The sequence below is a fragment of the Oryctolagus cuniculus genome, chromosome 17 (assembly GCF_051225735.1).
Source record: "Oryctolagus cuniculus isolate XC-2025 breed Fujian yellow rabbit chromosome 17, ASM5122573v1, whole genome shotgun sequence".
NCBI lineage: Eukaryota > Metazoa > Chordata > Mammalia > Lagomorpha > Leporidae > Oryctolagus > Oryctolagus cuniculus.
In genome coordinates, this window is record NC_142883.1 from 4184958 (window position 1) to 4212307 (window position 27350).

A 27350-nucleotide genomic window follows, 5' to 3' on the forward strand; every position below is an offset into this window, starting at 1 on the left:
CAACGACGGTGGTGGGATCAGTGCTCCGAGGGCTCGGGGGTCAGGCTCTCCTGGCTCCACGCACACGTGTGTTTTCACAGCGGGGCAGCCACGGTCGAGTGGCACCGGCCCCCGGGAAAGTCCACAGGAGCGAGAGCTGGTCAGGCCCGGGTGCTGCATCGTGCTCGCTGGCGGTTAGCTGGGGGGACAGGAGGGGGGCTGACCTGGGGGGGATGAGGCAGGGGCAGGGATGCGACCTGCAAGACAATGGGGCGCTGGAAAATGTTCAAGATCAAGGTGACAAATGCGTTCAGTTTGGACTCCAAACTAATAAGAAAAAAAAAAAAGCACCGTGAATAATTTTAACAGATGCACCACAGGCAGAAAAGTAACAAATCGCTAGCACTGACTGAGAAAGTTAATGAATTACGTGATACATGCAATGCTACAGCAGCACAATTGAGATTAATGAGAAGCCAGTTTTAAGTGTCACAATTTTAATATTTTTCTCTTATTGCTGGCAAGGCCGACCCCAGCCCGCACCGATCACTTGCTCGGTGAGGCACAAGTGCACAAATCAGTCCTCTTATCTGTGTCTCACTTCTGAAGAAACCACATTTATTCTTTTCAAGAAGTTGGAAAGCCTTCCCGTGAACAGGTCTGTAGGAAAAGATGGCAAAGAAACGTCTGCAGCCCTGACGGCGTCGTGGGCGCCGCCGTGAGAACCACAGCCCGCTCCGTCCTGCGCTGGTCCGGATCCCCCAGCTCGCACGCGAGCTTGGCCGTCAGCTGCGTTTCTTTTTGCAAACTCGGTCTCCGCTCCGCTTCCATTCAGGGCATGAGTCGGCCTTTTTATAAATTCGCAAAATACAACGGGAGCAATTTTCATCACTGCGTTTTTCATAAAATAATTAATCATCCCAAAATGGCTTTGATTGAAATGACACCCCTCGCCTTGGGTGTGCAATTAGAGCCTCTAATGAATTTTGATTAGGCACCGGCTCGAGATGGAGGCCATTTCAGAGCGACTGATTTTCGTGAAAGTTTATTTTACAAAGATGCTTACACTTGATTATTCCAGAACACAGAGCACTTGAACTTTTTTTAAAAGCAAATCTTTATTTTTGTTTATTTGAAACAGCAAGAGTGACAGAGAGACAGAGTCAGAGACAGAGAGAGACAGAGAGATCTTCCATCCTCTGGTTCACTCCCCAAGTGGCCAGGGCTGGGCCAGGCCAAAGTCAGGAGCTACAAACTCCATCTGAGTCTCCCCTGTGGGGTGCAGGGGCCCAAGGACTTGGACCATCCTCCACTGCTTTCCTGGGCCACAGCAGAGAGCTGGATGGGAAACAGGCGGGACTTGATCCCAGGCCCTCTGATATGGTGTGCAGGACGTCCCAAGCTGCAGCTTAACCCATTGCAGCGCAGTGCCTCCCCCCACTCAGCCCCCAGAAAACTTGGAATTTTGATGAGGTCCCTATAGCTTTTTTTTTTTCCCCACAGGCAGAGTGGACAGTGAGAGCGAGAGAGACAGAGAGAAAGGTCTTCTTTTTCCGTTGGTTCACCCCACAATGGCCGCTGTGGCCGGTGTACCACGCTGATCCGAAGCCAGGAGCCAGGTGCTTCTCCTGGTCTCCCATGGGGTGCAGGGCCCAAGCACTTGGGCCATCCTCCACTGCACTCTCTGGCCACAGCAGAGAGCTGGCCTGGAAGAGGAACGACTGGGACAGAATCCAGCACCCCGACCGGGACTAGAACCTGGGGTGCCAGCACCGCAGGCGGAGGATTAGCCTATTGAGCTGCGGCACCGGCTGGTCCCTATAGCTTTTTTATGGTGAAAAAAACATATTTAGAAGATGGGCTTGGCGTAGATGATCTTAGCTTAGCGACCACGTCCAAAGCATCAGAACCAAGGGCCAGGTGGACGCAGGCCTTCTCCCATCGTGTCCCACCCGGGAGCTCACCTTCATCACCACAGTGTCATGGGTTTGTTATTTATTTATTTGAAAGTCAGAGTTATATAGAGAGAAGGAGAAAGGAGAGAGAGTGAGGTCTTCCATCTGCTGGTTCACTCCCTAGATGGCTGCAATGGCCAGGGCTGGGCCAGGCTGAAGCCAGGAGCCAGGAGCTTCTTCCAGGTCTCCCACAGGGTGCAGGGGCCCAAGCACTTGGGCCATCTTCTGCTGCTTTCCCGGGCCACAGCAGAGAGCTGGATGGGAAGTGGAGCAGCCGGGACTCAAACCAGTGCCCATATGGGATGCCGGCACTGCAGGTGGCAGCTTTACCCGCTGTGCCACAGCACCGGCCCCTCACTGTCACAGCTTCTTCCCAGCCTGCTGGCTCTGGTGCTTTTGGCCTTGACGACCACCGTGAACACGAGTGTGTTGCTGTCTCTGTCTTCATGGCGGACTCAGTGGCCAGGAACTGGATGCTGACACAGCGGGCAACCTGCTCCCCTGGGGCTCTGCTCCGAGGGTGCCTGGCTGCCTCCCGGGGCCTGGCGTCCCGGGCCGCTGGGGCCTGGGCAGTGGGTCGATCTCGTTTGTGTGCTCTGGACGGTCTCAGCACTGCCTTCTTGGCCTTTGCTGTGGCCGTGGCTTTGGGAGGGGGCAGAAGCTTCCTGTGTTGCCCCTGGTGAAACAGACATCTTCATGTTTCTAAAACGTCGCTGTGGTATAGTGGGTTGAGTCTCCGTGGTGCCAGCATCCCATTCGGGCTCCAGTTCGAGTCCCGGCTGCTCCACCTCTGATCCAGCTCCCTGCTGATGGCCTGGGAGAGCAGTGGAAGACAGGACAAGTGCTTGGGCCCCTGCACCCGCGTGGGAGACCTGGGGGAAGCTCCTGGCTCCTGGTTTCAGATCGGCCCAGCTCCGGCTGTTGTGGCCATTCAGGGAGTGAACCAGTGGATGGAAGACCTCTCTCTCTCTCTCTCTCTCTCTCTCTCCCTCTCCTTCTCTCTGTGTGTAACTTTGCCTCTCAAATAATAAATCTATTAAAAATAAAATGTGTAATGACACCTGTTTCAGATGTAGAAACAAAAACAAACTGGCCCCTTTTCATGGATGATTTCAGACATAAGCAGAAGTGGAGTGCGCAGTGCAGTGAACACCGGTGCCACCCCCTGGCTCCCGCGGCGGCGGACCCAGCCCTCCGGCGGCGGCGGACCCAGCCACTCTTGCTTCATCGTCTCCCCAGGGCTCCCCACTCACAGCTCAGACTTGCTCCTAGCGGATCCCATGCACCACACTGTTTCCCTACAAGGACGTCAGTATGCGGCGTTAGCACTGTGGGGGGGACCGAGTGCCCCGGCTGAGCTTGGAGAGGCATCCCCCCCCGCCACCCCCTCCAGACTTAGTCCAGGTCCTGACTTCCTGTGTGCAAGAAAACAGAGGCGAGCAGAGGAGCAGGATCTCGCCACAGGCACAGGGACAGTGCACGCTCAGACGTGAGTGCTGCCAACCTCAGGTGCGGGAATCCCCCCACCCAGGCTGGGTCGCACTTCTGCAGGGTAGTGCCCGATGGGATGGGGGTGGGGCTGCAGTGACCCGGGGGTCTCCAGGAAGGTGGAGCCGTGGGGAGCTCGTGGCTTCTGGAGCGTGACGGAGGGCGAGGCCGAGCAGCCTGGTGCAGAGTGGCCGCGCTGGACTTCAGCCGAGCTGAGTCAGCCGGCCGAACTCAGCGACGTGTCCCTCACCGACTCCTCGCCCACGTCACTAGTAACAAAGAACTCATGGAAAGCGTAACCACAATGTTATTATCACACCTTTAAAAAGCTAACAGCCGGGGCCAGCTCTGCGGCGTAGCGGACCAAGCCACCACCTGCAACACCAGCACCCTATACGAGAGCCAGTTCAAGTCCCAGCTGTTCCATTTCCAATCCAGCTCCCTGCTAATGCGCCTGGGAAAGCAGTGGAAAACGGCCCTAGTGCTTGGCCCCTGCCGCCCACGTGGGAGACCCAGAAGAAGCTCCTGGCTCCTGGCTTCAGCCTGGCCCAGCCCCAGCTGTTGCAGCCATCTGAGGAGTGAACCAATGGATGGAAGACCTCTCTCTCTGTCTCTTCCTGCCCCTCTCTGTAACTCTGCTTTTCAAGTAAATAAAAATAAATCTTTAAAAAAAAAAAAAAAAAGCTAACCAGGTCAGGGACCGACAGCAGATTAAGCTGTGACACCCGGACAGCCCAGTTCAGAGTTCTGGTTCAAGTCCCACCTGCCTGCTTCTGACCCAGCTCCCGGCTGATGCACCTGGAAGGCAGCAGAGGACGGGCCAAGTGCCTGGAGACCCAGATGGAGCTCCAGGCTCCTGGCTTTAGCCTGACCCCGCTGTTGCACTCATTTTGGGGAGTGAACCAGTGGATGGAAGGTTCTCTCTCTCTCTCTCTCTCTCTCTCTCTCTCTTTCTTCTTCTTCTTCTTCTTCTTCTTCTTCTTCTTCTTCTTCTTCTCCTTCTGTAGCTCTGCCTTTTGAATAAATAAATCTTTATCTTTAAAAAGTTAGATTCAGGCTGGCGCCGCGGCTCAATAGGTTAATCCTCCACCTGTGGCGCCGGCACACCAGGTTCTAGTCCCGGTTGGGGCGCCAGATTCTGTCCCGGTTGCCCCTCTTCCAGGCCAGCTCTCTGCTGTGGCCTGGGAGTGCAGTGGAGGATGGCCCAAGTGCTTGGGCCCTGCACCCCATGGGAGACCAGGAGAAGCACCTGGCTCCTGCCTTCGGATCAGAGCGATGCACTGGCCACAGCACGCCGGCCGCGGTGGCCATTGGGGGGTGAACCGACGGCAAAGGAAGACCTTTCTCTCTGTCTCTCTCTTTCTCTGTCCACTCTGCCTGTCAAAAAAAAAAAAAAAAGTTAGATTCACCAAATATCCAGTTCATACTCAAATTTCCCTTGTTCAAAACTCGAATGTTAAGACGCAATCTGGGTTCCCAGCAGGCGGCGCGCTTCAGACCAACTCCCTGCGGAACTCGGCAAGCAGCACGAACAGCCGACGTCCCCAGCCCTCTCTCCCAGCCCTCTCTCCCAGCCAGTGAGACAGAAACCCCACAGTGCGCAGCCCAGAGCAGGGGCTCCCTCCCACCCCAGGCTTTCCTCCCGGGAGGCGCAGGTCGCCCCGAGCACCTGCTCCCGAGGCTGAGTGCAGGGCTGCGGGGCCGCTTCCCTCTTCGCTGTGTGGCTCCCACTGAGCACACGGCTCTCACACACAGCAGGGCCAGCGTCCACCGCTCCTCCCCAGGGCCGTGTCCACGATGCATCAGAGCCCAGCCTCCTGAGAACAGAGGGCGCCTTGTCTTCCCTGCCCGCTGTCCTGGGCGTTGGAGCCTCCTCCCTGTGTTTCCAGGACAACTCCTCATCCCCCACACATCAGGGCCCGAGAAGTGCAAGCCCCTACCTGTCCGGGCCATCTCACCTGCTCCCCAGGGGCAGCTTTGGAGGCGGTCTTGAGGGGTTAAGTCACAAAGGCCAGGCCACCTTCCAGCCCTGGCCCCCCTGGAGCCCTGCACCCACCCTGGTGATGACCCAACAATTGCTCCCCGTGCTGCTCGTGGGGAGGGGGAGGCTGGGCTCTTGGGCTCTGAATGTCTCCCCAGCACCAGTGAGCTCCCTGTCCCAGCCCCTCCCACCGGCAGCCCTAAGGGACTCACCTGCTCCCAACCAAGATCTGTCCATCACAGCACAAAGGCGGGGGTGGGGCAAAGCTGGATCAGTCTCGAGAACTTCAACAAAAATCACGCTCCTCCCCACACATGGTGCTGGAGCCACCGGACATCCATGAACCCAACATCAACCTCACTGCAACACACAGCAACTCATAGAACACACAGAGACCCAGAGGTAGACCAGAAGGCTGAACTGGTGCAGCACAGAGAAGCAAACCCTTGGGCCTTGGGGCTAGGCGGAGCTCTTCAACTTGACACAGCCAGGGCTGAAGCAGGCTGAAACCAGGAGCCTGGAACTCCATCCGGGTCTCCCGCGTGGGTGCAGGGGCCCAGGCACGCGGCCATGCTCCGCTGCTTCCTCAGGACCATTAGCAGGAAGCAGGATCGGAAGTGGAGCAGCCAGGACTCAAACCAGCAACCACATGGCCTACCAGCGTTGCAGGCGGTGGCTTAACCTGCTTCTTTCTCCACAGCGCCGGCCCCATTGGGCCTTGTCGATGCCACCATCCTGTTGTGACACTGTACCATCTCATCTTCCAGGGTGTTACCGCTGGGTGAAAGCTGGTAACAGGGACGTGCCGTCTCTCCCCATTATTTCTTGCAACTGTGCATGAGCCTACAGGTTTACTTTAAAAACTATAGGCCAGGACTCGGCGTTCAAACGCACAGCAGGCTTTCAAACTGACTGAAGCTGACTGAAGAGCCCACAAGCCACAGGTGACTCCGCTGCCCCGCGTGGCTGGGTCCGCTCAGTCCCCGTCTCGGCCGACTCCTCGGCATCACGGGGATGCCCTCCCCCACCACACTCCTGGAAACACATCCAGAGCTCTGCCCTCAGCGGGTCTGCTCGCTGTTGGAACAGGTCCACGTTCTGATGACAAGACCCGAGCAGAAATCCAATCCTCCCTCCCTCCCTCTCTCTCTCTCTCTTTTGCATTTAATAAATTACAGCAAAATATACATAACATAAAATTTGCCACTTTAGCCATTTAAAATTTTTTTTATTTTATTTGAGAGGCAGAGAGACAAAGAGCTCCCATCGGCTGGCTCAGTCCCCAGATGCCTGCAGTGGCCAGGGCTGGGCTGGACCTGGGCCAGAACCAAAGCCAGGAGCTGAAATTAAATCCACATCTCCCACGTGGGTGGCAGGCAGCCAGTTACTCGACCTATTGCTGCTGCCGCTCAGGGTCTGCATCAGCAGGACTGACGTGGGGAGTTGGAAGCGACACTTGAACCCAGGTCCTCCACCCTGGGGCCTGGACATCTGGACCCAGCCTGGGGACCCCTGGGCCAGGCACTGGCTCCCATCCTGGCTGTTCACGGGGAGAAGATCCGCATCTTTGTGTGGCTAACCTCCAGAGCTTTCTTTATTAAAAAAAAATCTTATTTATTTGAAAGACAGGATTACAGGAGGAGAGAGAGAGAGGTCTTCCATCCGCTGGTTCACTTCCCAGATGGCCACAATGGCCAGAGCTGTGCTGATCCGAAGCCAGGAGCCAGGAGCTTCTTCCAGGTCTCCCACGTGGGTCCAGGGGCCCAAGGCCTTGGGCCATCTTCTACTGCTTTCCCAGGCTATAGTAGGGAGCTCAATCAGATGTGGAGCAGCCGGGACTAGAACCAGCGCCCATATGGGATGCCGGCACTGCAGAACGGGGTTTCAACCGCTGCACCACAGCCCCGGCACCTCTTCTTCTTTTTTCTTTTTTTAATGAAACCCTCAGGGACCAATTACAGTTCTGTGGTATTATGATGCTGGCCTGTCATCATGCATTTGCTAATTTGGGGAATAAAGTGGCCACCACCTGATAACTGAGTCCAGGGTTGGGGGTGGAGCAGAAAGGGATGAGCGGCATAAAGTCTGGTACCAGCCATGATCGATGCCACCACTGAGAGGGGGCACAGACTGGGAAAGGGTCTGGGGGACACGAAGGCCTCAGGAGGGCACCCCCCCAAGGAGCCCAGGGCCCCAGGGATGCCCCTTGTCTGGCTGAGCAGGTGCCCGGCTGAAGCCAAGGGCCTGGCCCTGAAATGCAGACAAATTCAGGACTCAGCGCCGGGCTTAGGGAGAGGAGCACCCAGGCTGGAGATCCTGGGGAGCTCAGTGCCAAGGCCAAGGGCAGAGCCAGCAGGGCCGGCACCGGTGCTGGGGTCCCAGTGGCCCCAGTGGGTCAGGTCCAGCCTCCGTGGCGTGATCAGCAGAGAGAAGTGGAGACAGAAGAGACTTCCTCTTGCCAAGGACTTGGCTGAGGAGAGAAGGGAGCAGCTAGGAGGGGTGCAGTGTGACAGAGGTTACTTGTTCGGCTTTGCTCTTCAGGGTGATATCTGGGGGCGTGTCTGGGAGCTGTGCAGAGCACGGGGCGGCTGCCACAGCAAGACCTGAACAGGAGGAAGACACAGCACCGGAAGCAGGGTGGCCTGTGGGAACGGAGAGGAGGTACGTGGGCAAGAATTCCTAAGGGATCAGAGAGAGCTCACCCTCAGTGGGTGGGACGCATTTCTGCACCTGCGAGCCCAGGCACCAACCACCCTTTTACCCCAGATTCTTTTTTTTCTTTTTCTGATGTTTTATTGATTATTTGAAAGGCAGAGTTACAGAGAGGGAGGGAGAGAGAGCGCGAGTGAGTGAAATCTTCCATCTACTCCCCAAATGGCTGCAACATCCCGGGCTGGGCCAGGCCCAAACCAGAATCCTGGGGCTCCAGATGGCTCTCCCCTACTGGTGGCAGGAGTCCAAGGGCTTGGGCCGTCCTCTGCTGCTTCCCCAGCTGCACCAGCAGGGAGCTGGATCAGAAGTGGAGCAGCTGGAACATGAACCGGTGCCCAGATGGGATTAACCGGCTCCAACACAAAGCCGGCCTCAGCCTCTCTCCTTTCAGGTTGGAATAGCAAATGGCCTTGGAAGAGAAAAGTGGTGCCTCCCTCTGGTTCCCTTCGCCCAGGGCTCCTCACTGCTCTGCAAACCCACCTGGGCCTGCCTGCTCACCCTCGTGGGCCTGGCAGGTAGGAAGTGACACAACCACGGACGGCCACCAGCTGTGACGTGAGTGGCAAAGTCCTTAGTCTCTGAGCCAGGGGTCGCACGCCTTCTGCAACAGACACGGATCTGAGGTGGGCTGACCCTCCCCTCCCAGTCCTTCTCAGATGTGGACATGACTTCGGAGTGAGAGGCGTGGCCAGGTGAGGCTCGGCCCGACTGTCTTCGTACGAGTCTGGGTTTTGTTGTTGTTGTTGCTATGATGAAACAGCTGGGGCTAGGGAGCTACGAGAAAAGAGGTTTGGGATCAGCATTGTAGCACAGCAGGAACAAGGTGCTGCCTGTGATGCCGGGATCCCACGTGGACACTGGTTCGAGTCCCGGCTGCTCCCCTTCCGGTCCAGCTCCCTGCTGTGGCCTGGGAAAGCAGCAGAAGATGGCCCAAGTGCTTGGGTCCCCGCCACCCACTTGGGAGACCTGGATGAAGCTCCTGGCTTTGACCTGGCCCAGCCCTCCCTGGCCGTTGCAGCCACCTGGGGGGTAAAACAGCAGCTGGACGCTCGCTCTCTCCCTCCCTCCCTCTCTCCCTCTCCCCCCCAAAACTCATTCAAATAAACAAATCTCTAAGAAAAGAGGTTCATTCTGGTTCTCAGGCTGAGGCCTCCACCCCAGGACCACCGCTGACCCTAACCACGCCCCAGGACCACCGCTGACCCTAACCATGCCCCCAGGACCACCGCTGACCCTAACCACGCCCCCAGGACCACCGCTGACCCTAACCACGCCCCTAGGACCATTGCTGACCCTAACCATGCCCCCAGGACCACCGCTGACCCTAACCACGCCCCCAGGACCACCGCTGACCCTAGCCACGCCCCCAGGACCACCGCTGACCCTAACCACGCCCCAGGACCACTGCTGACCCTAACCACGCCCCCAGGACCACCGCTGACCCTAACCACGCCCCAGGACCACCACGCCCCAGGACCACTGCTGACCCTAACCACGCCCCCAGGACCTCCGCTGACCCTAACCATGCCCCCAGGACCACTGCTGACCCTAACCACGCCCCCAGGACCATCGCTGACCCTAGCCACGCCCCCAGGACCACTGCTGACCCTAACCATGCCCCCAGGACCATCGCTGACCCTAACCATGCCCCCAGGACCATCGCTGACCCTAGCCACGCCCCCAGGACCACCGCTGACCCTAACCACACCCCCAAGGCCCAGCCCCTAAAGCAGTCACTAAACTCCCACCTGCTCAAAACCTCACAAAGGAGACTCAGCTGCCACACGGGACAGCCACATGCAGAGGCGAGGCCGGGAGAGGGTGCTGTTCTAGAATCATCACTGAGCAGGACCAAGCTGGCCCCGTCCGGGGATGCAGAAGAGCCCGGAGGGGGCTGGGCCAGTGGCAGCTCCACGCCGTCCACAGCCCGGGGGAGGGGCACGGCAGGTGCCCGTGGGGAGGTTTGCTGGGCAGAGAGCCAGGACCAGGAGAACCTGGGTTAGTGGAGAGAGCTCAGTGGGGGAGGGGTGCACGTGGGGAAGAATGAGAACTGCTGAGGGCGAGCAGGCACCTGGGAGGGGGCGGAGCCGAGGAGAGGCTGGGGGCCCTGGGAAGCTGGGGACGGGAGGCATGGGAAGTCCAGGAGATGGACGGAGCTCGGTGGCTGTGCTGGAGGCGGACCGCGCTCATCGACACGGATGGGGTCGATCCCGCGTGGGAGAAGAGGCCAGAGTCCAGGCAGGGAGGAGCTGCCAGACCTCTGCGGGGCTGGAGACGGACAGCCGAATGAATTACCAGGGACCCCCACTGTCTCCATGACGTGGAAGGTGGGGTCCCCGCTGAACGGCGGGGCTGCAGGCTGAGCGAGAGGGAGGGGCTGAGGCCCTGCGCACCATGGAGGAAGCTGAGAACGCGATGCGCGAAGCCCGAGTCACAACCACAGGCATTACGGCAAGTGACACCCGCGAGGGTTACAGTGGAAACCAGGGGGCCAGCGCCGTGGCGCAGGGGCAAAGCCACTACTGGGGAGGTGGCCATTCCATAAGGGCTCTGGTTCACATCCTGGCTGACCCATGTCCGATCCAGTGCCCTTCTAATGGCCTGGGAAGATCTCCCTTCTGTCTGTCTGCGCACGTGTATGTGTGTGTGTGTGTGTGTGTGTGTGTAACTCTTTCAAATAAGTAATATATATATATATATTTTTTTAAGAAATGAAATGGAAGTCTGCTTGCAACGCCAGCATCCCACATGGTGCCATTTGGAGTCCTGGCTGCTCCCAAGGAAAGCAGCAGGAGGTGGCCCACGGGCTTGGGCCCCTGCCACCCATGTGAGTCTGGGGTGGAGTCCGGGGCAGTGAACCAGCAGATGAAAGATCTGTCTCCCTGTAACTCTGCCTTTTGGAGAGAGAGAGAGAGAGAGAGAGAGAGAGACAGAAAATTTCCACCGCACCCATCAGTGGGAAAGCAAGGGGGCCCTGGCTCTGCTTAGCCATCTTGGAGAAAAGCAAAGGCCTGGCCCACGCTGACCCCGAGTGACCCCTTCCTGGCCACAGGTAGCTTTGTGGGAAAGCCCTCCCTTGGGGCAAAAACCTGTTGCGCACCCAGAGGAGAGCAGAAAGCAGAGGGGCCGGCGGCCCTCCGAAGGTCGGGGGTATCTCACGGCTTCTTCGAGTCTAGATCCTGGACACTGCCCTTGGCGGGCCACCCCATCAGCTCCCGCGTACGGGGGCTCTGCTCACGGCCGGAGCGCAGCCCTCCCTGCCCGCTGGACCCCACGGGAGGTCTCTCCGCAGCTGAGGGCTCCGGCATGGCCTGCTCTGTAACAGAGGCAATGAGGTTTGGGGGCCTGACCGCCCCGCGTGGTCACCAAAGCGGAGGATGACAGCCGCAGCTGGGGACGCGCCCGCCCGAGGCGCCAGTGCCAGGCGCTAGAGCCCTTCCGAGGGGAGGGGAGCAGGGCAGGGCGCTTCCCGGCCGCCGCCCACCTGCCCCGGGCGTCCAGAACCCTGGAGCCGGTCCCGTAGCGCGCAGTGCGCAGCCAACGCGGCAGGTGGCGGCGTCTCCCCGCGTCCCGCCCGCTGCCCGGCCCGCAAGTCCCCGCCCTGAACCTTACGGGGAAGGCGCGCGGCTCGCCCCGGGCTGGCGGGCGGCGCTGGTCCGAGCGCCGGCGGGAGCGTGGCCGCCGTCGAGGTGCCCAGGGCACGGGACAGCGCCGGGGGCGCGCGCCGTTCCCCAACCCCGCAGCCCAGCGCCCCGGAGCGCGGCGACGTCCGGCGAGCGGCGGGGGCGGCTGGGCGGCCCCGGCAAAGCCGCTCCCGGCCCGCCCCACCCGGGCCTCTTCTCTCGTCCCGGCCAGGCGGCGGACGGGCGCCCGCGGGCCGGGGCTACATGGAGCCCCCGCGCGGCCGTCTCCGCTGGCTGCTGCTGCTCTGGGCGGCCGGCTCGGGGCTCCTCGTCGTCCTGTACTCGGCGCTGGAGCCGCACCCCAGCCCCGGAGCCCAAGCCAGGTAGGGGCTGCGGCGGGCACCTTGCGCCGTGGGGACCCGCCCTGCGCCCGGCGAGCCGCTCATTGTTCCCCGGGTCTGAGCAGATGCGCCTTTTGCTGTCGGAGTCTGGCCCGGCCACCTGAGTCTGATCGAGACGGTTCCTGGGTTCTTGCGCTGTTCCTCAACCCCACCCCACCCCACCCCCGCGCGGGCGCCTTCGGGAAGTCGCACTTTTTCAGACTCTTAAGTTTTGGGCAAGGACCCAGGCGCCCGGGTTTCCAGCGGGGCGGTGGCCAGGCTACCTCCTCCCTGGCCTCCGAGTGATCGCCTGTGCCATCCGAGAGGCACGGGAGCCGGATCTGGGTCCCGGCCCCCCCCCCCCCCCCAGTCTGCGCCCCTGCGCGGCGCTTCCTCCGGCTGGCCCGGGGCACCCTCCTTTCTTTGTGCGCAACAGGGGGAAACCTGAGAGCCTGCCTTTGGCGAGGGGTGGCTCCCCGCGACTTAGCTGCACTTGGGGATGCAGATCACCAGGCCCTTCCATGCCGGGTTCCCCACCTGTGCCCCCACTGCGCACTCCCCAGAACGCTCTGAAAACCAAGCTGGCATCCGCTGGCTGGAGACCAGGTGGAATCAGGACACAGAGCTGGCCAGCAGGGGCCCGGCGCCAGGGAGCCTGGGAGTGAGTCCCCACGGAGGGACCTGGTGTGACACCCGAAGCTGGCATAATAAAGAGGCCTGGGAGAGGGGACGGCATTGAGAAAGGGGGAGGGGCGCTCCCTGTCAACTTTATGTAAAGATGCTTACACAAACTTAAAGTACACATCCTTTAAACGTCCCTCATACCCTTCAGGGGGCTTGCTCTATGCCTATTGTATCTCAGCAGAGGTGTTTCTTTCTTTCTTTTTTTTTTTTTAATATAAATCTTTCACCTTTTTCAAATCTGACTCAGAAATCATATTTGTGCTGCGGCTTGGAGCCCAGGGGGCACGTGGCAGCAGGGCCCACCTGCAGGGGTCTGGTGTGAGCAGGGGGCGGGGTGGGGGTGTTCAGTCCTGCAGAGAAGTGGGAGGGGCCTGGGACCTGCAGGTGCAGGCTGTGTGACCCCCCCCCCCACCCTCCAGGGACTTGTGCAGGGGGGTGGGGCCTGAGGAGTGGGCCGTTACTGCAGGTTGTGGTGGAACCCACTCGCAGAAGAACCTGGATGAGTGGTCCCCACACCTGTAGACCCGCAAAGACACGATCCATTTTCCTCTGAACCAGGGGGAGGCCTGAGGATCCGCATAGCACAGACCCAGCAGGACTTTTTTAAGGACATTTTAGGACAGGCCTCACTAGGACTCTGAGCTGAGTAGGTTTAGTTCTATGAAAAATGCAGCCCTTTGTCCTGTTTTCTCCCGGGCTGGTCCAACTTCCCGGAGCCCCACCCCCAACCCAGGTGCCCAGGCAGGTAACTGGAAACACCTGGGTTCCTGAGAGGGCGGGCTGGGACAAAGCCGGCCACACCTGCAGGCTCCCAGGCCACAGCTCCATGCGGGAGAATCCGTGCGGGATTAACTGAACGGGGGTGGGGGTGGGGGGCAACAACTGGCCTGCAGCGACCCCCTCATGTCTGCCCCTTGACTCACCTGGTGGGGGAGGTGGGACCCACATGTGAGCCTGTGGGTGGGCGCGTGGGTGTTGTCCCGGGGGCCTGGCCCCGTGCATCCTCAAGGGAGGGACTGCAGGATTCCGGTGGGGGGGGGAGGAGAGGGGCGGAAAGGGTCATCCAGGCTGCTCCCATGGGCTTCTCAGGAAACAAAGGGGGGCAGATCCAGGCTCCCTGCCCCCTCCCCCCCACCTCCCCATGTCAGAGCCTAGAAGACAGCGGGGGAGGCCTGCCTGTCTCTGCCAACCTGCCGGTCCCGAGCCCTCCTGCCCCCTGGTGGCTGCCCAGGTGAGGACGGGGTCTGGGAGCAGCCTGGCCATTCTTTGGATGGGCTGGGTCCCCGTTCCTTCCTTCCTGTTTCCCCCCACACACCTGGGAATTGTGAGGAGTGGGCAGTGACGTCAGCCCTCTCCCTGCTTCCCCACGCACCACCACCACCCGCCACAGCTAACATCTAGGGGGCAGGGCAGACTCCGTGGACCTTCCTTGGCCACCCTCCCGGTTGTCCCAAGCAGAAAGGTTGTCTAAGCAGCCCAGCGCTGGCAGGTGGCAGAGCCACACCCCTGACCAGGAGCAGCCCCGCAAAGGGGGAGGGGGAGGGGTCGTCTAAGACCTGGCACCCAGCTCTGGGGCTTGGCCGGAGGCCCCTCACATGGCCGAATTCCGGGGGGCTGGCTGCCCTTCCTGTGGTAGGCTTCCCTATCCCCCAGCCACTGTCTGGGAGACCCCCTCTTTCTGCCTCTCGCTGAGGGCTGACTTCTCCTGCGTTTCTGGGGCTGGTAGAGCGACTGTCTTGTGTGTGTCTAGAAATACATGGGCTGCGGCCGGTGCCACGGCTCACTAGGCTAATCCTCCACCTTGCGGTGCCAGCACACCGGGTTCTAGTCCCGGTCAGGGCGCCGGATTCTGTCCCAGTTGCCCCTCTTCCAGGCCAGCTCTCTGCTGTGGCCTGGGAGGGCAGTGGAGGATGGTCCGAGTGCTTGGGCCCTGCACCCGTATGGGAGACCAGGAGGAAGCACTTGGCTCCTGCCTTCAGATTGGCACATCTGTAGCGGCCATTTGGGGGGTGAACCAACGGAAGGAAGACCTTTCTCTCTGTCTCTCTCTCACTGTCTAACTCTGCCTGTAAAAAAAAAAAAAAAAAAAAAAAAAAGGAAGACATGGGCTGCAATCAGAGCCTGGAGGTAGAACGATCCAAAGAACAGAAACCCTTTGGGTCCCAAATGGTTTCTGTCCACCCCAGGGCTGGCTGCGGGGGTCCAGGGGTCCCCCAATTCACTTCTACCTCCTCCCACAGGAACACCACGCTATCCCGGGGGAGCTTTCGACTCAACACCCTGAACTTTGGGACCAGAAAGGTACGTGGCTGGCCGCTCTGTGGCAGTGCTTAAGGGAGAGGGGAGGAGGGCAAACAGGAACATTCCCGGGAGATTCCCAGACACACACACATACACACACACCCCATGCTCAGGGCTGGGCAGCTGTGGGCTCGGGGCTCCACGGCCGACTGCCAGGCCCTCCTGAAACCCGGCAGCAGACAAGGATGAACAAGATTTTACCTTTAAAATTTAGTCCCCTGAATTTTACACCATACTCCCCGAGGCTTCTCGTTACTATAAAGCCACATTTCCACTGCTCACCGAGGAGTGAGCTCCCAGCCCTGGGAGGATGTGGCGCAGTTTCCAGAGCCTTTGAGGGTGTTCTGGGCCCTGCTCCGTAGCCTTGAACGACAGCCGGCCTTGACCTGGGGGTGGGGGGCTTTTTATTTCAAAAACAAATCTATTTGTTTATTTTTCTTAAATTTCTTTTATTTATTTATTTGCAAGGCTAGATGACAGAGAGGGAGAGAGAGAGAGAGAGAGAGAGAGAGAGAGAGAGAGAGAGAGATTGATTTTCTATCCGCTGGTTCATTCCCCAAATGGCTGCAACAGCAAGGGGTGGCTCAAGCTGAAGCCAGGAGCCCAGAACATCTTCCGGGTCTCCACGCAGGTGCAGGGCCCAAGCACTGGGCATCTTCCACTGCCTTCCCAGGCCACAGCAGGGGGCTGGATCAGAAGCGGAGCAGCCAGGATCTGACCCAGAGCTCTGCTTTGGGATGCCCGTGGTTGGACCTGCTGTGCCGTGACACCAAACCCAACCAACCCACAGCTCTCGAGCTGCATTCCACCCCTGAAGCTCCCGGCAACCCCAGGAGGAGGCTTAGTTCTTATAGATGAACAGAGGCACAGAGAAGGCAGGCGCCACTCAGGATCACACAGAGGTCACATGGGTGCTGGGAGTGAGCCTCCCGCTGACCCTGACCTTGGCTGTGAGCCACTGTGTGCCCGCTGTCTGTGTCATGGTGGATTAGGGAGAGCTTGGAGGACAGGTGTTGCGGCACAGTGAGGAAAGCTGCCCAGGGGACGCCCACACCTGCATCAGAGTGCCCGGGACTGAGTCCTAGCTACCCTGCTCCCTGTCCAGCTTCTTGCCAATGTGCGCCCTGGGAGGCGGCAGAGGGTGGCCCAAGCGCCTGGGTTCCTGCCACCCACATGGGAGACCCAGGTGGAGCTCCCAGCTATTGCAGGCATCTGGGAAGTGAACCAGCAGAGGGAGGGTCCCTCTCTCTCTCCCTCCTTTTCTGTCAACTCTGCCTTTCAAGAAAATAAATCTTAAAAGGTAAATAAATGGATGCACACTTCAGTGCCCAAGAAAGGATTTGAAGCCTCAGGGAGCTGCTTGGGCAGTGTTGAGTGGATTTGTTCTGAGAGGAGGAGCATGGTGGGGGCAAGAGGCACGGGGCCACCACACAGACCCCGGGAGCTGGGTGAAAGTGGGCCAGAGGCAGCAGCCTGCAGACTCGTTTATTTCAGTTGGTACAGCAGCTTATATAGCCAAGGCAGGCAAGGGGCGGTCTATGCCCTAACCAATCACAGCCTGTTGCCAGGCAGTTTCCGAAACCATCCAATCACAGCCTGTTGCCAGGCAGGCTCTGTTGTCATGTGGTTTCCAAAGCCATCCAATCACAGCCTGTTGCCAGGCAGTTTCCATTGCCAGCAGCCATCTTGGCATGGCCTTCTCATTACACCACAGGGAGACCTTCGTGATGGCCGAGCAGACAGCAGGTGGCCCTGGACAGGTGTGGGGGGCCATCTGGAGAACAGAGAGGCCTCGAGCATCTCCTGAGTGCTTGGACCAGGTCATCCAAGTTTCCCAAAGTCCTTTCTCCCCAGCCAGGCTAAACATGGTGGCTTGAGGTGACTTCAGATATACTGCAAACAACAAGGCAAAACCAAAATCGGACAAAACGGGTGGGAATAGAATAAAAATAAAGATAGGGAAATAAGACAATGCTGGACCAGTGCATGAAAACGGTGCCACAGAGTGGAAGAGTCCTGCCCTGGAGCTGGCTGCAAGCTTCCCAGTGGCCGAGGCTAAAAAGGAAACTTTGCCACCACCTCCATGCAAAGAGCAAGGCAGGTGGCCAAGTCGAAGCGCGGTCTGCACAGAGGAGACTTGAAGGTTTTCCTCCCGGAGTTCCCTAGAGAGGCCCGGACAACCCCCCTGTGCCCAGCGCAACAGTGAGACCCATAGAGCCCAGTCTGCTGTAACGCCCACTTTGAACATGTCAGCTTGCCCGCGACATCGTACACGTGTCGCATTTGCTTCCAAGTGCTTTTGTCCGTGGGGACATAGCTGAGTGCGGAAAACTAAAGCCAGCCGAATGACCGCGCGGTAATTCACGAACAGCACGGCCGCCCGCACGCCTGCCGTCTCCAGCACGCGTGGTCCAGACGTCCCCTTCACCGCGAGCGGCTGCTTCCAACGCCCACTTCCCAAGCGAGTCATTTCCAAGGTCAAGGCCAGGTCGGGGTAGTAGTCTGTGTTTCTTAGCTGTGAAGCAGCGCCTCCATGTTTCTCAGGTTCCTACCTCGGGTTTTATGCATAAGCACTGCGTATCTTTAGGAGGCAGAGAGATAGACAGAGCTTCCGTGTGTGGGCTTCGCTCCCCTGCACGTAGGTTTTGGGTGGGGGCTGAAGCAGGGAACAGGAGCTCGAGCCGGCTCTTCCACGTCGGAACCCCGTTCCTACAGCCGGCACCGCTGCCTCCCGGCGTCTGCGTTCACAGGATGCTGGAGCTGGGCAGGGCCCCGGGGCGCTGGATTTGGGTTCTGGGCCAAGCCCCCCACCCCCACAATGCTCTCCGTGTTGTGGCTCCTGGCGCAGTCCCCCACCCGCCCTGTGGCTGCGATTGAACAGTCTGGCATAGCGTGGCGAGTTTGAGGCACTCATGTTTCTCATTACGGCAGCCATGGCTGAGCAGCCGCTTCCTGCCTCGTCCTTTGATCAGGCTAACGGCTGAACAAAGAGCCCCATTCAAAGGGCCCGGGCCGGCTGTGCGAGAGCTGGCGTGGTTGGGGTGGCAGGCAGCGGGGGCCCGAGTGCAGAAATGCTGTGTTCACTTCCTGCGGCGGCCGGAGCCGTGACCGCAGACCGGGGGACTGAACGCAACTGAAATGGACGCTCCGTCGGCTCTGCGCCTTCCTCCCAGAAGCCACTGGGGAAGCCGGGTCCCCACCCCGCCTCCACCCGGGCCATGGCCTCTCCCCCGCCTCCGCCTCACTCGGGTCTCTGCTCCCTTAAAGGACACGAGTCCGTGGGGTTAGGCCCAGCCTCACCCGACGGGAGCTCACCTGCGCCTGCAGTGAGGCCACGTGCTAGGAGGACAGGATTGCGGGGGGACACTGTGCAGCCCGCAGGAGCACCAGCCTTCCCACGCCTGCCCACACGCGGAGCCTGGCGAGCACTGCCGGGGCTGAGAAGGGCACCCAGGCCCACACGCCTCCAACCACAGGGCCCCTGCGGCCCAGGCCCCGGCACCAGACAACGGCCCTGGGGTTGGCGCAAGCGTGAGGCGGAGGAGGACTTGGCCAGAGCCATGAGGCCGTGGGCACGTGGCATGCAGGACAGGAAGGGCTGGACGCCCTGGGCTACATCTAGAAAGTTCTCAGACCCCCACCCCGGCCCAGGGTGCTGGACCACACCCCTCCACTCCTGCCCAGGGTGCTGGACCACACACCCCCACTCCTGCCCAGGGTGCTGGACCACACCCCTCCACTCCTGCCCAGGGTGCTGGACCACAGGCCAACTTGGTGTGCAGGCTGGGGGTGGGAAGGCAGCTCTTCCTCTTAACCCTGTGTGGAGTCGGTGTCCCCCCCCCCCCCCGCAGTGCTCAGTCCTCTGCCGTCTTGCCTGCAGGGCCACGCCTGCCCACGCCCGCTTCGCCAGGCCATCCAGCAGCACCGGCACTTCCGCGGCCTCTTCAACCTCTCGGCCCCTGTGCTGCTGTGGGGGGGGCTCCTGGGCCCGGAGCTCTGGGACAGCCTGAGCCGGCACAAGGCCCCCTACGGCTGGCAGAACCTCTCCCGCCAAGGTCAGCCCCTCCCGCCTCCAAGGTCCCCTCTTCCTGTTCTGGGCTGGGCCAGGTCTCCTTCCAAGCATGAGCTAGAGGCGGGGAGAGGGCGCGGCGGCTCTGTCCACCCTGGGGCTGCCCTGGCATGCAGACTCCAGCGTCCAGCAGTGGCCAGGACAGGGGCTCTGGCTGCGGCCGCACCTGGGCCCATAGCTGCTCCCACCCACCCCTTCCTGGAGTTCTTTCCTTTGGGGCAAATCATTCAGGTTCCTAAGGCCAAGACCCCTCCCCGTTGCCACCCCCATTTCCTCCTGCGCTCTGTGCTGCTTGTGAGGGGCGGGGTCAGACCTCAGGTGAGGCGGGGCACCAGCCCAGTCTCCGGAACACCCTGTGTGTGGCACCGACGGACAGGGCACTCCTCATGCCCCCCCCCCCACTGCCTGCTCCCCTCCCCCACAGCCATCACCTCCACCCTGAACCTCCTGAACAGCTCGGAGAGCGCAGAGCTGTTTGCTGCCCCTGGGGACCTGCCACGCCCCTGTATCCGGTGCGCCGTGGTGGGTAACGGAGGCATCCTGAACGGGTCTCGCCAGGGTCGCAACATCGACGCCCACACCTTTGTGTTCAGGTGCGTGGGGCGGGGCGGGGTGGGGCGAGGTGGGAGGGAGCCCTGGCAGAGAGAGCCCTGGGGGTGTCTGTGTGGGGACCGTGGGGCCCAGGCAGCACCGGCTGCAGATGCAGCGGGCACCAAGGGACCCAGGCCCTGAGGACGGAGCACAGGTGTTGCAGGCGAGCGGCCGCGGCCGAGCCGTTCCCAGAACGGCCCTCGAGGGCTGGGGATCGGGCAGGCAGCAGGGCACAGGCCCCGCCGCGGGCACAGGTGAGGCCGGGCTGCAGAGACGCGGGTGCCTCTCTCGGACGCAGGCTCAACGGTGCCGTGGTCGAAGGCTTTGAGCACGACGTGGGCGCCAAGACCTCCTTCTACGGCTTCACGGTGAACACCATGAAGAACTCACTGTACACCTACTGGCGCCTGGGCTTCACCTCTGTGCCCCAAGGACAGGTGAGGTCTCCAGCCGGTGTCAGGACCCCCTCGGTGGGGCGGGCCCCGGGGCACACACGCCTCGGACCCAGGAGGAGGCTCTGGCCAGGGCCACCCCATGGGCTCGGGTGGCCTAGGACTCCTCAGGGTGTGGGAGGCCAAAGGTTCCTGCTCACTGACCGCTCACGTGCCAGGCTCTGGAGTGGCACCGCGTCCACCCCTTTACAGCTTGGTGCCCTTTTGTTTTTTCAAGATTTATTTTATTTGAAAGTCAGAGAGAGAGAGAGAGAGAGAGAGATCTTCCACCCACTGGTCCACTCCCCAAATGGTCGTGACAGCCAGGACTGGGGTGGTCTGAACCAGGCTCCCACAACTCCATCTGGGTCTCCCACATGGGTGGCAGGGCCCAAGGTCCTGGGGCATCCTTCACTGCTTTCCCAGGCCCCATAAGCAGAGTTGGATCTGAAATGGAGCAACCGGGACTCAAACGGGTGCCCAAGTGGGAAGCCGGCTTAACCCACCGCGCCCTAGCACCGGCCCCTCCGTGCCCTTTCTTTCCCCAAGTCAGCGGCAAGGGGCAGGGCCAGGATCCAGTCGGGGCTGCCTCTCTCAGAGCCCACGTTCCCTGGGGCAATCGGCCGGCCGTGGCCAGTGCTGGGGGGGGGGGGAGCTACTCCCTGCCTCCTCTGTCCCCAGCTTGGTAGAGGGCAGGGCCAGGGCCAGGGCCGTCCTAGCAGACATCAGGTGGCAGCGCAGACACACCGAGAGGTTCAGGAAAGTGGCCACGGCCCCCACGCGAGAATCATCAAGGTCCACGCCCCTGTGACCACCGGGCTCCGTTTGCCTGCACTGCCCACCAAGGGAACAGTGGGTGGCTTCTTAGGGTGCCCCCGACAGCCCTGTTAGGAAGCCGGGCTTCCCGGGAGGAGACCGCCCCGGAGTCCTGTCTTCCAGCTCAGGGCTCTGCCAGCAACCCCAGTCGCCATAACCCCCCGGCTCCGTCATCAACTCTGAGTGCCACGTGCAGGGTGAGGAAGCACCGGGGGAGGGGGTTCCAGCGCTTCCTGACCCCGGGCACCCAGAGATGTCCTGGCCACAGGGTCGGCTCTCTGAGTCCTCACGGTTGAACCTCTCTTAGCCCCTGAGCGCGCGAAACAAGGCGGCTTGCTTTCTGGGGCGGCCACAGTACCCATCACGGCGTGCGGCTCAGAACGGGAAACTGCACACACAACACGTGTGTCGTCTCAGTCTCACTGGCCGAGCAATCTGGGAGCAGCTCAGCAGAGTGGTTTTGGCTCTGGGGCTCTCGGGCAGGGAGCTGCACCTGCAGGCCTGATGGCTTCCTGGCCACCGGCTCCTGGAGGGTCCCCAGGTGGTCCACGCTGCCACCTCCACTCCCGTTTATTAAAGAATTCCATGCAGTCGAGGCCCTCTTGGAGGAAAGCAGCAAAGGCTGTGGGCTTGTGCAGTGGCCCCAGCGCAGGACCTGAGACACGTTCGGGAGATGCCCCGGTGGGCGCGGGTGGCAGGACCGAGGGGGCGGGGGCGTCCACTCTGAGCAGGAGGGAGACACTGGCCCCAGCACAGGACCTGAGACACGTTCGGGAGATGCCCCGGTGGGTGCGGGTGGCAGGACCGAGGGGGCGGGGGCGTCCACTCTGAGCAGGAGGGAGACACTGGCCCCAGCACAGGACCTGAGACACGTTCAGGAGATGCCCTGGTGGGCGAGGGTGGCAGGACCGAGGGGGCGGGGGCGTCCACTCTGAGCAGGAGGGAGACACTGGCCCCAGCACAGGACCTGAGACACGTTCGGGAGATGCCCTGGTGGGCGCGGGTGGCAGGACCGAGGGGGCGGGGGCGTCCACTCTGAGCAGGAGGGAGACAGCGTGGCCTTGGCCCCTGGTGCTCTGTGTCCCTGTGTCCCCACAGGACCTGCGCTACATCTTCATCCCTTCAGACATCCGTGACTACCTGATGCTGAGATCGGCCATTCTAGGAGTGCCCGTCCCCGAGGGCCCCGATAAAGCAGACAGGTGAGCAGGCCCGCGCCCGTCATGGAGCATCACTCAGCACTGCACGGGGTGGGGGCTCATGCTGTCTGCTAGCCCCTGGGGACCCTCCTGGTCCCACGAGGTGGGCTGCCAGTTTTCTGGAGGGGGTGAGTGGACCTGGCTCCCCTGTCACAGAGCCAGCTGCTCAGGGCTTGGCCCACTGCTCTGGGCAGAGCAAGGCCAGGCCCAAGACGCAGGCCCAGCGTCCTGGGAACAAAGGGCACCTTGTCTCCCTTGCCCTGCTGTCCTGGGCCGGGGGCGGCTGCCTGGCGTGGAGCCTCCTCCCTGCGGCTCTAGGACAATTCCTCAGGGGTTAAGTCACAAAGGCCAGGCCACCTCCCACCCCCGCCCCGTGGTGGCCCCTCCCCTCCCCCACCCAGTGATGACCCAACAATTGCTGCCCGGTGCGGTGCTGCTGTCACCGGGCTGGGCTTTGTGACAGGGGCGAGCCTGGGCTCCGGGGAGGCTTCCCGCAGCGCCCCGGGAGGGGTGGACAGACGCCTCCCCGACACCAATGAGCTCCCCCTCCCACACCCCCATTCCGTCCCCCACCCAATCCCCCTCCCAGTCCCGCTCCAACAACATCGTCGCCCCTCCCGCCCAGCAGCAATACCCCAGCTCGGGAGGCTCCGCCCCGTCCCCCTCCCCCACCCGGGGAGGGCCCTCGTCCCGGCCGCCCTCCCACCCGCCCACCCCCACCACCTCGCAGCCGTCGTCGCGGGCGTCCTCGCTGACGCCCAGCCCCCACACCCAGCATGTGCCCCGCGGCGGCGGCCAGCTGCCCACGCCGCCCCCGTCCAAGTCCCCCTCGCAGTCCGGCTTCAAGGCCCTGTCGCGGAACCCCTCGCTCACGCCCGCCGCGCCCTTCGTGCGCTCGCCCTCGCAGAGCCCGGCGCCCTCGGCCTCGTACATCGGGCCGGTGCGCGGCATCCCGTCCTACATCGCCCCCTACGTGCCCCGCTTCCTGAAGGAGCCGCCCTTCTTCGAGCCGCCCACCGCGCCCCTGCCCCTGAGCCGCTGCGCCCCCTGCGCCGTGCCCTGCGGCGCGCGGGAGCCGCCGCCGCCGCCGCCGGACTCGCTCTACTTCCCGCTGCTGCCCCCGCCGCCGCACCACCCGCAGGCCACCTGCTCCTTCCGGACGCCGCCCGCCCTGTTCACGCCGCCCTCGTCCCTGTCCTACTGCCCGCCCGCCGAGGTGCTGCTGCACTGCCGGCCGCACGTGGTGCCGTCCGTGCTGCCCGCCACCTTCTACACGCCCTTCTCGCGCTACTACTCGCAGCCGCGCCCGCGCCGCGCCCTGCCGCGCCGGCGCCCCAGCCCCTTCCCCCTGCCCTCGCTGCCCAGCCTGCCCTTCGACAGCAGCGGGCGCTCTGTGCACTTCTATCGTGGCTCCTAGGCCCGACGCCTATTTCGGACCCCACGCCTCTGCCAGGAAGTTCAAGCTGCTCCACCCGGCTTTCATCAGCTACGTGACCAAGAGGTAGGGCCTGGGGCGGGGGTGGTCTCCGTCCTTCCCCGCCCACGTAGGGGTGCCAGGGGCCTGGGAGTCCCCGGAGTCCTCCCCTTCTTCCCCGCCCACGCCAAGGCACTGTGGGGCCGTCCCTGAGCCGGCTGGAGCAGGTGCGGGTGGAATGGGCCTGGGGTGTCCCCGGGGTCCTCCCGTCTTTCCCCCAGGCGCACAGCCGTCCCTGAGCGGGCTGGAGCAGGTGCGGGTGGAATGGGCCTGGGGGTCCCCGGGGTCCTCTCCTTCCTCCCTGCCCACGCCATAAGCCGGCTGGAGCAGGTAGGTGCACAGCTCACAGTGCGGAGGACCCGGCACCCCGTGGCGTTTCCTGCCTTGATGGAGGTGGTGTTACAGGGTCAGCGGCAAGTGCACAGGAACTCGGGACCCCCAGGGTGGTTTTTCACTAGGCACTGTTCACCTGGAGCAGGCCAGGAGCGGGGAGCATAGGTGTGGGGCAGGAGTAGGGCTGTTAGCAGCAGGGAGCTCATCCCGGGGAAACCTGGCCCGGCCGCCCAGGTGAGCCAGGGAGGAGCCGAGGGCTCAAACAGCCCCATCTCCCTCCCTGCTTTTCAGTTTTGTTTTTATTTATTTCAAAGGCAGAGTTAGAGAGGGAGAGATCTTCCCGCTGCTGGGTCACTCCCCAATGGCCACACCAGCGAGGGGCTGGGCCAGGCCGAAGCCGGGAGCTTCATCCAGGTCTCCCATGTGGACGCAGGGGCCCAAGAGCATCCTCCGCTGCCTTCCCAGGTGCCTGAGCAGGGAGCTGGATCAGAAGTGGAGCAGCTGGGCTTAAATCACTGCCCATACGGGATGCCAGCATTGCAGGCTGTGGCTTTACCCACTGGCCACAGCACCAGCCCAGGGTGTTTTATTTCAATTAAAGATGGATTTACTTAGCAGCCCACTGAGTTTTTTCCTCAGATACAGAACTGGTCAGGATAGAAAGGTCAGAGGTGGTTTGTTGTTTTTAAGATTTATGGGATGGGGGCCGGCGCCGCGGCTCACTAAGCTAATCCTCCGCCTAGCGGCGCCGGCACACTGGGTTCTGGTCCCGGTCGGGGCACCGGATTCTGTCCCGGTTGCCCCTCTTCCGGGCCAGCTCTCTGCTATGGCCAGGGAGTGCAGTGGAGGATGGCCCAGGTGCTTGGGCCCTGCACCCCTTGGGAGACCAGGAGAAGCACCTGGCTCCTGGTTTCGGATCAGCGCGGTGCGCCGGCCTTGGCAGCCATTGGAGGGTGAACCAACAGCAAAAGGAAGACCTTTCTGTCTCTCTCACTATCCACTCTGCCTGTCAAAAATAATAATAAAAAAAATTTATGGGATGGGGCAGGTGCTGTGGTATAGCAGGTAAAGCCAGTGCCTGCAGTGCCAGCATCGCATATGGGTGCTGTTCCACTTCCGATCCAGCTCTCTGCTGTGGCCTGGGAAAGCAGTGGAGGATGGCCCGAGTCCTTGGGCCCTGAACCTGTATGGGAGACCCGGAAGAAGCTCCTGGCTCCTGGCTTTGGATCAGCTCAGCTCGGGCTGTTGCAGCCATCTGGGGAGTGAACCAGCAGATGGAAGACTTCTCTCTCTGCCTTTCCAATAAATAAATCTTAAAAAAATGTATTTATCTTTCACCCATGGGCTCACTCCCCAAACGGCCACAGCAGCCGGGTCGAAGCCAGGAGCCAGGAGTGCCATCCTGGTCTCCCACGTGGGTGCAGGGGCCACCCGCTGCGGCGGCTTCCCTGCTGTGCCACAACGCAGGCCCCGGGCTGCAGTCCATCAGCTGTCCAGCGAGTCTGGATGGTGGTGGTAGCGCAGGTACCACCGTCACACTAGCACGTGAGACCCACACGTCTCGGGTTTTAATGTCTTTTTGCTTCCAGGTTTTTGAAATCAAAGTTGATTAACACGAATTTTGGAGACCTATATATGCCGAGTACCGGGGCCCTCATGCTGCTGACAGCTCTGCACACCTGTGACCAGGTAAGAGGGCCTCGGCCTCAGGAGCCTGTGGCAGCAGGGCCAGGTGTGACCCCCAGGACCACCCCAGGGCTGGCTTCCTTTGCTTTCCTCCCCCCCGGGGGGGGGCAGCCCCTCTGTGGCAGTCAAGGTGAAGTCCTCAGAGGAGCACGGTAACAACACTCTTCTATGGGCACACCTTGGAGCTGGCATGGGGCAGCACGTTTAGCCTTACACACACACACACACACACAGAGATGGCAGGGCGAGGCGGCCCTTGTGAGGAGCCTGGGGGACAGACTGAGTGGCAGTTCTCAAGGCCCGGCCCTTGACCCAGCTGAAGGCAGGCGCCACTCTGGCCCCACGCCTGCTCCTGACTTGAAGCCAGGCCCTCCCAGCTCTGCCGCGGGAGGCATCTCACAGCCTCTACAAGCCGGTCTCCCCACTGGCTGCAAAGGCAGGGAAGCACTGCTCACTCACTCCACCGGAGGGCGGTGGGGGCCACGCCTTTCTGAGCCGCCTCCCAGCAGCTCCGCACTGACCCAGCACTGGCTCCCCACGCCCAGGTCAGTGCCTACGGCTTCATCACGAGCGACTACTGGAAGTACTCCGACCACTATTTTGACCGGGAAAAGCAGCCACTGGTGTTCTACATAAACCACGACCTGCCCCTGGAAGCCACGCTGTGGAGGGACCTGCATAAGGCCGGCATCCTCTGGCTGTACCAGCGCTGAGCCCGAGCACTGAGCCCCGCAGAGCCCTGGCTTTGGCCCCCCACGAGCCCCAAAGCCCCTTTTCTCGGAACCTCCACCCCCTTGACCCTCTCCCTCCCAAGGGAAGGCACTGAGGTGGCCTTGCACCCAGACACCTGCTCCGTGCAGAACCCCTGACCTGGTCCCCAGCTCACCCAAGGGAAGATGGACCGCCCCGCTGAGCTCTCCCTCACCAGCAAGGGGCAGGTGTGTCTCAGGGCGGCACCGGTCCAGGTGACTCCAGGCCTCAGTGGTGACCGGGCCTGTGGTTCAGTGACGCAGCACACCCCACCGCCCAGACACCAAGGCGACTCAGCAGCTTTGAGGACACCTCTCAAGAACCCGAGATGGAGACGGACTTCCACCCGACAAAATGGGCAGAGGCCACGCCTAACTTGAGTAATAAACGATGGATGGTGGTTGTCTGTGTGCCGCTGAGTGCGGGGTGCCCACAGGCAGGTGGGGGGCGGTGCTGCCCCGACAGGAAGTCCCACTAGACAACGCCCTGCCTCCAACAGGCGGCCATTACCCCACGAGGAGTTCAGATAAACTTGAACTTGGCTGGTAGGCAGTGTCCTCACAGGTCTGTATCACAAGTGGTTTAGGGGCCCCTCCACCTGCAGCACCAGCATCCCATGTGGGCACCGGATCGAATCCCGGCTGCTCCATTTCCGATCCAGCTCTCTGCTATGGCCTGGGAAAGCAGCCCTTGGGCCCCTGCACCCACGTAGGAGACCTGAAGAAGCTCCTGGCTTCAGACTGGTATAGTTCCAGCCATGTGGGGAGTGAACCAGCGGAAGACCTTCCTGTCTCCTCACTGTAACTCCACCTTTCAAATAAAAATCTTTTTTAAAAAAATGGTTTTAGCCGGCACCGCGGCTCACTAGGCTAACCCTCCACCTGCGGCGCCAGCACCC

General features: G+C 61.5%; 1 protein-coding gene across 4 annotated transcripts; it reads left to right on the forward strand.

The window, feature by feature from the left end:
* Positions 1 to 11605: 11605 nt before the first annotated feature.
* Positions 11606 to 26852, forward strand: ST6GALNAC2 (ST6 N-acetylgalactosaminide alpha-2,6-sialyltransferase 2). Of its 4 annotated transcripts, none has more exons than XR_016224046.1 (9): positions 11608 to 12121; positions 15043 to 15103; positions 18984 to 19158; positions 19597 to 19765; positions 20062 to 20200; positions 22109 to 22212; positions 23201 to 23710; positions 25606 to 25705; positions 26248 to 26852. XR_016224046.1 is itself a non-coding variant. In XM_089317895.1 (9 exons), the coding sequence occupies exons 1-9, from the start codon at positions 12003 to 12005 to the stop codon at positions 26413 to 26415; spliced, it is 1395 nt and encodes a 464-aa protein (XP_089174021.1). In that variant the 5' UTR covers positions 11622 to 12002; the 3' UTR covers positions 26416 to 26852. The 4 variants fall into 4 exon arrangements, 3 of the variants coding, with proteins under 3 accessions (XP_089174022.1, XP_089174021.1, XP_008249121.4); XM_089317895.1 differs by having other exon boundaries at positions 11622 to 12121; positions 23351 to 23710; XM_008250899.5 differs by having other exon boundaries at positions 11628 to 12121; positions 23627 to 23710.
* The last annotated feature ends 498 nt before the right edge of the window (positions 26853 to 27350 follow it).